Source organism: Myotis davidii, unplaced genomic scaffold (assembly GCF_000327345.1).
Source record: "Myotis davidii unplaced genomic scaffold, ASM32734v1 scaffold1004, whole genome shotgun sequence".
Lineage (NCBI taxonomy): Eukaryota > Metazoa > Chordata > Mammalia > Chiroptera > Vespertilionidae > Myotis > Myotis davidii.
The window spans coordinates 57,913-68,452 of record NW_006295184.1 but is presented as its reverse complement, the minus strand read 5'-3'; the positions used below and the strand labels follow the sequence as shown (position 1 = coordinate 68,452).

General features: G+C 35.7%; 1 protein-coding gene across 1 annotated transcript; it reads right to left on the bottom strand.

The window, feature by feature from the left end:
• Positions 1-2,980: 2,980 nt before the first annotated feature.
• Positions 2,981-6,661, bottom strand: ZNF260 (zinc finger protein 260). The gene has a single exon (XM_015567895.1). The coding sequence runs from the start codon at positions 6,592-6,594 to the stop codon at positions 5,356-5,358; it is 1,239 nt and encodes a 412-aa protein (XP_015423381.1). The 5' UTR covers positions 6,595-6,661; the 3' UTR covers positions 2,981-5,355.
• Between the last annotated feature and the right edge of the window lie 3,879 nt (positions 6,662-10,540).

The window sequence follows — 10,540 nt, the reverse complement described above, 5'->3', positions numbered from 1 at the left end:
CAAAGTGCTGACAGATTTGGTTTCTGATAAAGATCTACTTCCTGGCTTGTAGACAGCTACCTTCTCATTTATGTTCACATGGAGATATCTCTTTCTCTCTCTTATAAGATTACTATTCCCATCATGAGTGTCCTACCCTCATGACATAATCTAAACCAAATTACCTTCCTAAAGCCTCACCTCCAAATACCATCACATTAGCAATTAGGGCTTCAACATATGAACTCTTGTAGATGGAAACAGTCAGTCCATACAGGGATTTTCCTTATTCACCCAAATATTAAACCTTTCTTGAATATAATGGTATTAAGCAGAGGTGGGCTGCACATTACTTTGTTCAGAATCCTTCTGATGAAGGACATGTATCACAATTTTAATAAATGCTAAGGCATACTGTTTGGGGGCAGAAAGGCAATATCATGTCACTTCTCCCCAAATAAATGTATAAATTTAATGCAATACCAATTAGAATACCAAAAGATTTTTCTCATTTGAGAAAACTATCTTCATTTATGTAGAAATAAAATTAACTTTGAGTAGGCATTAACAGTGTGAAAACAGCAAGAGGGACTTAACTCTTATTCTGCTGTATTGAAACACAGTGTGGCCCTAACTGGTTTGGCTCAGTGGATAGAGCATTGGCCTGTGGACTAAAGGGTTCCAGGTTCGATTCCAGCCAAGGGCATGTACCTTGGTTGCGGGCACATCCCCAGTAGGGGGTGTGCAGGAGGCAGCTGATCAATGTTTCTCTCTCATCGATGTTTCTGGCTCTCTATCCCTATCTCTTCCTCTCTGTAAAAAAAATCAATAAAATATATTTTTTAAAAAAAGAAAAGAAACACAGTATAGCTAATGTTAAACTAATTAGCTGAGATCCTGGAAGCTGTGGTATTAGTATAGGAACAGAAAAATAGATTAGTGAAACAAAATATAGAAATGTCTTGGTATACTAGTAAATGAAAATATAAGATAGTTTCAGTTGAGTGAGGGAAAGATCATATGTGTAAATGATTACATAGCAAAGTTTTAGTTGAATAGAAAAAGGATGGTATCAGTATAGGATTAAGCACAGGTCTTTCCCACTGATCCGTTTCTGGAAAGATGACATTAGATTTACCTTTCTACCACAGCATCCTTAAAGAAAGTAACACTGTAAAACCCTCATCTGTAGCCTTTACCTGGATCGGGAGTTCTGTGAATTGCCACGTAGACATTGACAGCCTATGTGACTAAAGCATTACAAGTTTTGAGGAAACCAAGGCAGTGGAGTGGCTTCCCTATGCTTAAGTAGATATCAGTCTTCCAACTGAGTGTGCCCCATGTGATGGTGGCACACCATGCATATGTACTGGTGGATCATTGTAAAATGCCCTGGATGAGAATGTTGATGTTTCCCAGGGCTCAGGTCCTGAAAGCTGTGCTTGCTTGGGCAGTTGTAGGACTGTCTAATAAACATATTGTGAAGGTGTTTTCTCATCAGGATAAAGCTGCCATTAAAACTAATTCAGGGTTATAGCCTATTCAGTTTATTTAACTGCCAGATTGAATCTGTGATTGTACTAGTTTCAGTGCTGTGTGATTGGCTGTTGAACATATTAAACTATTTTACTGAATTTTGCCTGTACAATGGAAACCCATCTGGAAGAAAATAACAATGAACCTCACTGTATATGATATTAAATTCTACATGCATTACATATTTACATATTGAGATAACCAAATTGCAAGGCAAACTAAGAAATAGTATATGCAATCTAGAGATTAAAAATATGTATTTTATTACATTTTATTTTATTTCACTATTTATTCCCTCTATGCCCTCTTCCACTCCCAGTCCCCCCAAAGTATCTTCCTAATTCATAAGCTTAGAAAAAATTAGTACATATTCAGTTACATCGAAATTTAAAAATATTTTAATAGAAAAAGTCACTTTTTTTATAACAAAAATTAGACAAATTCCTAATAGCTAATATATGAAGAGGTTTCAAAATTGAAAAAAAAAATACATAATCCTTTAGGAAAATAGGTTAACAACATCAAAATTTACAAAGAAGCAAATTTAGGAGCAGGAGAGGTTTATACTCATCAGACCAGCATGAATTTGAGCAGGTTAACACCATCTATTGCAGGGCTACATTTTTTGTTGTTGTTGTTTTGGCTTTTTATCTATTTTTAAGTTAAATTTATTGGGGTGACATTGGTTAATGAAATTATATAGATTTCAAGTATACAATTCTTTGATACATGACCTATATATATTGCATTGTATGCCCACTGCCCTGTCATATCTTCAGTTACCATATATTTGACCCTCTTTACTACCCCTCATAACCCTTCCCTCCAGTAACCACCATACTGTCTTATTTGTTCATTTGTTACTTTTAGTTTTATATCCTACATGAGTGAAATCATGATTCTGACTTTTTCTGTCTGACTTTTGCTTAGCAGATATTCTCAAGATCCATCCATGTTGTCACAAAGGCAGTATTTCATCTTTTCTTATGGCTAAGTAGTATTCCATTCATATGTACAGCATTTCTTGTCTTTTTAAAATTGACTGACAGTATCTATTACAATTTTTAAATAGCATATATCCTTTAATATGTCTAGCAACCTCTTGCCTATAATCTACTCTCCAATAATGAAAATACCTAAATGTAAGGGTTTTTACTCTAGTTTGTGGTGACAATAACTAACAACAAGATGAACCAATAAAGAGATGGCTGAATAAATTTACAGTATACAGTATCACAGAAACTGTGCAGCAATTACTCATCTTACTTTACCTGACCATTATAATCCTTTTGTTTTTTAAACCTTATCCAATGATATTTTTTCCATTGGTTTTAGACAGAGTGGAGAGAAAGAAGAAAGGGGGAGAGAAACATTAATGTGAGAGACACACGATTGGTTGCCTCCCACATGTGCCCTGACTGGAGCTGGGATCAAACCTACAACCAAGGTATGTGCCCTTGACCAGGAATCGAACCCATGACCCTTCGGTCTGTGAGTTGACACTCTAACCACTGAGCTAAACCTATAATTATTCTTGTTGCTGGGTCTTGGCACTGGCCACTTATAGGCAGCTAATTTGACCTGACTTGAGTTCTTTTGGTGACTTCAAAGGTGCACAGGCACCAGGGCAGAACACTTAAGGAATATGAGAGAATGTTTAGTGAAGATTGAAATAGAAGAGAACTTAGGTTCATGTAAATATATAAATGCGTATTATTTGGGTAGATTACCTCAGAAAATGAACCACTGGTATTTATAATCTTACCTCAAGACTAACCTTCAAAGATGCTAATAACAAAAAATGCAGTTCTCTAGTTATATTAGCATTTTATTATTTTGAGTTTAAAAGTGATATATGTGAAATTAACCTAAGGTTTAAATGTTACATTCTCATTTTTATCACTATTAACAAACAGCATTAACAGATTTCTACCTGTCAAATTGCTGTGAAAAGGGATCATGCATCCCTTTCAAAAATCCTATAAAAAGATTTGCTGAAAATCAAGTACTATTTAGGTCTATCTATCTTTCAGCACCCTTTTCCCTAAGGAAACAAACAAATGGGAATTGATTATGTCTGGCAGAATAGAGAAAAATATTAGTGTGAGGTTAAAATTGAGACTAAATCATAAGAGTGGATGTTTTACTCAGTGGCATATTAAAATATCTAAGAGCAACAAGGCTTCCTCATTTTAAAATGGTCTATTTTCCATTGCCAATACTGATTATATGGGGTATTAAATTTTCTGATAAATGTTTCAGTGAAAATGATTTTTTTTCTCTCTACCAGGTCTGTGCATGTATTATTAAATATAATCTTTACATGTATGTGATTCAACCAATCTGTTGCAAAATCATGCTGTAACTTAACAGAAACCACACACAGTAATGTGACATGTGAGAGTAAATTTAAATAATTGGATCTGCCATCACAATTAAAATTTTTTTATAATTAAATATATAATTTCAGAAGTATTTTTAATACAAAATTGGCATCTGATTGGGAATGTGAATCTATTTTAACATGTACTTCATGTACAGGTTCCCTACTCTTATCTCTATCTTTTTTAATTTTCAGAAGTTTAAAAGAAATAGCACAAAAAAATAAACACATATATTGCCACAACCCAGAATTGACTAACATTTTGTTATGGTTACATGGAATTTTTACTTCTTTTTAAGGATAGATGTTTAGATACAAAACTGAAGTACTCTTTAACTACCATGCTTGATCCCACTTCCCTTCTACTACCTTTCTTTCTGGGGGCAACCACTTTTGGGAACTGAATGTGTATCCTTGCAATCCATTCTTCAAAGCTTTAAATCAAAATGTCCATCCATAACCAATGCTTAATACTGGTGTTGGTTAGTAGTGACTTAATTCAAATTTACACGGATATTTTATTCTTCACTATATACTTTTTCAGATGTTTCCTTGTTAAATATATTTAACTTGTACTTAACTACTAGAAAATACTCTACTGTGTGACTATCATTTTATTCAACCATTTCACAAGAGGCAGACATTTGTTTCCAATATTTTGCTAATATAATTTATGATCCAATGAATATTGAGGTACACGAATCCCTGGGTACATACTATGTTTCTTGGGTATATGTACATATACTCAAGAGTGAGTATTCTGGAATAAATTTTAGAAATTCTTTCCTACTCCAAGGTTTTAAAAACATTCTCCTATAAAGCTCTTATATTACTGTTTCACCTTTTGCATTCTAGTCTTCAATATTATTGGATTTCATAATACGTAAATATTTTAATGTATGGCAGCAAATACCTCAATACTTTTCCATATGAAGAGTCAATTACTCTGAGTCCACTTTTGACTCACGCATGATTTCCCTGCCAACCTGTGATACACATCTGTCAATTACCAATTCCTCATAAAGACATGCATATATTTCAGGATACAATATTCTGTCATAATCTATTTCTTAATGACTGGAAAAGAGCAAATAATTGATGATTACCCATATAGCAAAACATATAACATGACAGTTTTTTCTCTTAATTATAAATCTTTTGTCTTAATGCATCAGGTACGCCTTCCAGAACCACGCTGATTGGTGTCCATGACTGGATTTTTACTTCAATGAGAATGCTCCTAAGAAGTAGTACATCATTAACAATGTTTATTGTGTTGGCTCTGAAGGTATAAGTTTTCTTAACACTATACTTTTTATTTACAATCTCAGTATTTTAAGTTAGAGTATTGAAGGATTTTCCATGTTCATGTCACTTTATTGTAAGATGGATTTTCTGATATACTACAAATATGAATTCTGTTGAAGGTTTTCTAAGTTCAAGGCATTCATAGAACTTTAATGAGTATGAATTCTCTGGTGTCTAATATGGTGTGACTTCTGGCTAAAAGCTTTCCCACATTCACTACACTGATAAGGCTTTTCTCCAGTATGGATTCTCATATGTAGAGCAAGAGTTGAGAACTGAGAGAAAGCTTTTCCACATTCATTACAACCATAGGGCTTCTCACCTGTATGGCTTCTCATATGCACAGTAAGAGACGAGCTTTGACAGAAGGCTTTCCCACATACTTTACATTCATAAGGTTTATCGCCTGTGTGGATTCTCACATGTACAATAAGTGATGTAATTCGAGAAAAGGCTTTTCCACATTTATTACATTCATAGGGTTTCTCTCCTGTATGGATATTGTGATGTTTAATGAGGTATTGCTTCTGCCTAAAGATTGTTCCACATTCATTACATTTATAGGGTTTCTCTCCAATATGAATTTTCTCATGCTCAGTGAGATTTGATTTACCACTGAAGGCTTTCCCACATTCCTTACATACATAGGGTTTCTCTCCTGTATGACTTCTCTGGTGTCTAATGAGGCTTGATTTCTGAATGAAAGCTTTCCCACACCCTTTACATTCATAAGGTTTCTCTCCAGTATGTATTCTTTGATGAATAATGAGGTTTTCCTTTTGGTTAAAGGCTTTTCCACACTCATTACATTTGAAGGGTTTCTTTCCACTATGAATATTCTGATGTTTAATGAGGTATTGTTTCTGGCTAAAGGTCCTTCCACATTGATCACATATAAATGGTTTCTCCCCCGTATGAATTTTCTCATGCTCAGTGAGATATGATTTGCCATTGAAGGCTTTCCCGCACTCCTTACATGCATACGATTTGTTTTGAGAATGATTTCTCTGGTGCTTAATAAGACCTGGCATCTGAATAGAAGCTCCCCCATTTTCATAAGGTTTCTCTTCAGTATGATGTTTCTGATGAGAAAGGAAGTTTCCCTTCTGGCTAAAGGCCTTTTCACATTTACTGCATTTATATAGTTTCTTTCTTGTATGACTTCTCAAATGTAGAGTAAGGGATGAGACTTGAGAGAATACTTTACCACATTCATGACATTCATGCGATTTCTCTCTTGGGTGCATTTTCTTATGCTCTATGAGGTTTTGCTCCAGGCTAAAGGTTTTTCCACATTCATTACACTCACAAGGTTTCTCTCTGATGTTAATTTGATCATACTGAAGGAGATCTGATTCAGTCTGAAGGCTTTTCAACATTGTAATCATACAGGTATTTTCTCCAATAAGACTTCTTTAGTATTTCTTGACGTGTCACATAGATGAAAGCTTTTCCACATTCACTAAATTCATATGGTTTCTCTCCAATATCAATTCTCAGATATCTAAGGAAGTTGAATTTATGATGGAAATCTTTTCCCATTGATTATCCTGAGGTTAGGCAAAACAGGCATATCTTAAGAATCAATGTCTGTGACCAGAGGAAATATTTTTCTGTTTCCTATGTTTTCTGAGTTCTTCCTTAACTGTATTTTCACGGAGAAGGATGAGACTTAACTCACAAGTCTTTCATGATGTGTCCTTATTTATGAATTTCCCAGGGCTCTTCTAAAAGGGGATATAAAAAAAAATCACCATTGAAGAGTTAATAACTATAAAATATTTAGTGTCTGGCATGTAGTTTACATCCAATAAAGCAGCTATTGTCACCATCAACATCAGTAACACTTGTGAATTTCTCCACTTTACTAAAATTTAAAAATATGCTATTATAAATAAACTTTATTTCAAACCTACCCTACATATAAAAGAAAGCTCAAATACAAAGACAGTCATGGATGCATGTAGTTTAAACTGCTTTTAAATGTAACCGTGCACTCTTCATAAATTAGTAAAATAAGAGAAATACCTTTATGTGGCAGGTGATAGGATGAAAGGACAAATATAAAATTGAGAGAGCCTAGGGTGAAAAGATAATAAAATGAAATAGAAGTATTATTTAAAAGGATGTATGGTTAAATAAGATACAGCTATGCACTGTATAATGACATTTTGGTCAACGATGGACCGCATATATGACAGTGGTCCCACAGTATGTATATATATATATATAACCTAGGTGTATAATAGGCCTTACCATGTAGGTTTGTGTAAATATACTCTATGATGTTTGCACAGTGATGAAATCGCCTGAAGCATTTCTCAGAATGTATGCCCATCATTAAGTGGTGCATGACTGCATTTATTTCCACATCTTCCTTCTACTCCATTAAAATGATAGTAAGGGGGTGAAAGGGAGCACATACTCATAAAAACTAAAAGGTTGAGGAGACATCAGGAGATGAAAAGTTTTAGGAAATTTTGAAAGGAAAAAAACAAAGGAATGTAAATTAACTACAGAACTCAGTGGCTTAAGTGAAAAGCCAGCAAATGAGGATGACACCTAAAAGCAAGGTAATTTGTAATACAACTGTCAACAGAAAGGCTTTATGGATGAGAGTGAAAAGTGAAGCTTAAATAAAATGATTATAAAAAGAGCTATTGAGCCCTAACCGGTTTGGCTCAGTAGATAGAGTGTCGGCCTTTGGACTGAAGGGTCCCAGGTTCGATTCCGGTCAAGGGCATGTACCTTGGTTGCGGACACATCCCCAGTAGGGGGTGTGCAGGAGGCAGCTGATCAATGTTCCTATCTCTCTCCCCCTTTCCCTTCCTCTCTGAAATCAATAAAATATATATTTTAAAAGAAAGGAAAGGAAGAATAGCAGGAAGGAGGTGAGAAATGAACAAAGAACAGGAATAATGATTGGAAAATTAGTGTACTTACTTGTGGAGGAACTCAAGAGTTTTAACATCTACTAAAGGAGCTCCAGAGAAAATGTGAAGAAAAATAAGTGCAGGAAATTTTATGAACCACATCTTTCATATTAACATGTTGGTAAAATTTAAGCTTAATTAAATAAAAATTAGGTAAAACAGTCATAGAAAATATGGAAATAAACACCAGTGAACACAGTTAAATTAGTGTGATTAACTCTGTAGTTTAGGAACTATGGTTGAGGAAGGATGGAGCAAAAATAGCTATAATCTTATTTGACCTTTAAAAATTTAAAAGCCACTATTCATTATACCTATAGAGATGGCCTTGAAAATTTGAGCCTTTTTAAAAAATTTTATTTATTGGTTTTTAGAGAGAGAGAGAGAAACATCAACTCATTGCTCCACCCACTTATGCATCATTGATTGATTCTTGTATGTGCCCCAACCGGGGATGAACCCCACACAAGGATGACACTCCAACCAACTGAGCTACCCAGCTAGAGCTGACTTAAACCTTTTAACTTAAACCAATCTATAACTGTAAAATAACTACAGACAGTGTTCTTTATATCTAGTTGCAATAGAATTTCATTTGGGCTAAAAAGCAAAGTACACATGTATTTAATACAAAAAAAGAAAATAGGCCAGAAAACAGCCATTTTTGCTTCTCTATCATACTGTAGTGTTCTGATTATTGATACTATCATTTCTGGATACAGAAGCTGTCATTGCTATCAATTTCAGTTTTTACTTTTTTTTTCTCTGATTATGCCTGTTATCCAAGCTCTTCTCCTATAAAGAGCCCTTTTCATGTCCTCTCTCTAATCCATTCTTTTATAATTGTTTTTCCATTCTCTAGCTTGAAAACATCAACTTTATCCTGATCTATATCTCTCAAACCTGTATCCTCATTTTCTTATAAATCATTATAAGAAAAGACTCTGCTGTCACTCATATCAATGCTATAATTTCCATAACTAAGAAAAACACACAATATAAGTGTTAAAACTATTAAAATAAGAGAAAATGGTAAAATAGACGTTATCAAAATTAAAAACTAATGCCCTTTGAAAAACAAATCAGGCTGGCCAGTGTGGCTAAGTGGTTGAGCGTGGACCTATGAACCAGCAGGTCATGGCTTGATTCCCAGTTAGGGCACATGCCTGGGTTATAGGCTCACTCCACAATAGGGGGTGTGCAGGAGGCAGCCAATCAATGATTCACTCTCATCATTGATATTTCTACATCTCTCTCCCTCTCCTTCTCCCTTCCCCTCTGAAATCAATAAAACTATGTTTTTTTAAAAACACACACACACATACACAAAAACAAAGGGAATGCCACAGACTGCAAGATATATAGAATCCTTGAAACTCAATAATAAAAAGACAAACAATTTGTTTTTAAAATTGGCAAAACACTAGAATATACATTCACAAAGATATATGAATGGCCAGAAAGCACATTTAAAAAGTTTATCTTTACTAGTAATCAGAAACAAATGGGTTTTAAAACCCTAATGAGACACACTACACATCCTTTAAAATGGCTAAAGTTAAAAGAACTGACAATACTAGTGTGTTAGCGTGAAGTCACTGTAGCTCTCATACATTGTTGGTTGGAATGAAAAATGGTACAGCCACTTGGAGGATGGCGGCATAGGTAAACACCGGAGTTTGCTGCCCCGAACAACCACTTCAAAAATACAACTAAAACACGGAATGGACATCATTCAGAACCACAGAAAGGCTGGCTGAGTGGAAATTCTACAACTAGAAGGAAAGAGAAAAGCATACCGAGACTCAGAGGAGGCGCAGTGTGGAAGTAAAATACTAAGGTACAGAGGCACACACTGAGCGGGCTGGCGGCTGAGGGTGCAGTTGTTGTTTTCAATCAGGAGGGAGTCTCAGGTTCTGAGCTCCAGTTCCGGGCGAGTCTCTGGGGACCCAGACTCATACGGGAGAAGCGGGACTGTCTGGCATCAGTCGGAACTCGAGGGCAGCTTTCTCTCGGAGGGGCCTGCAGTGATTACCAGGACATTGAGAAGCGGAGCCTCTGAGGGCAGGACCGAGAGCAGCCATAACTGCTAGCCCCGCCCTGTTGATCCCATGCGACCCACCCTGCCCAAGCCCTGCAGGGAGACTTTTGCTTTATAGCCTCAGGCAGAGGCTAGATTAGCACCTCCCTAGAGATCAAGACAGAAGTTCTCCCACTGCAGACACAGCTGATTCTCACAGCCAATTGGCCTAGAGGTCAAATCCCCCCAAATGTTACCTACAACAATCAAGGCTTAACTACAAAAAGACTGTGCACAAAGCCCACAAAGGGGTGCCCCAAGAATGTCCACCTCCGGTAATTGTGGAGGCTGAGCTACTAGGCCCTATAGGACACTTAGCAC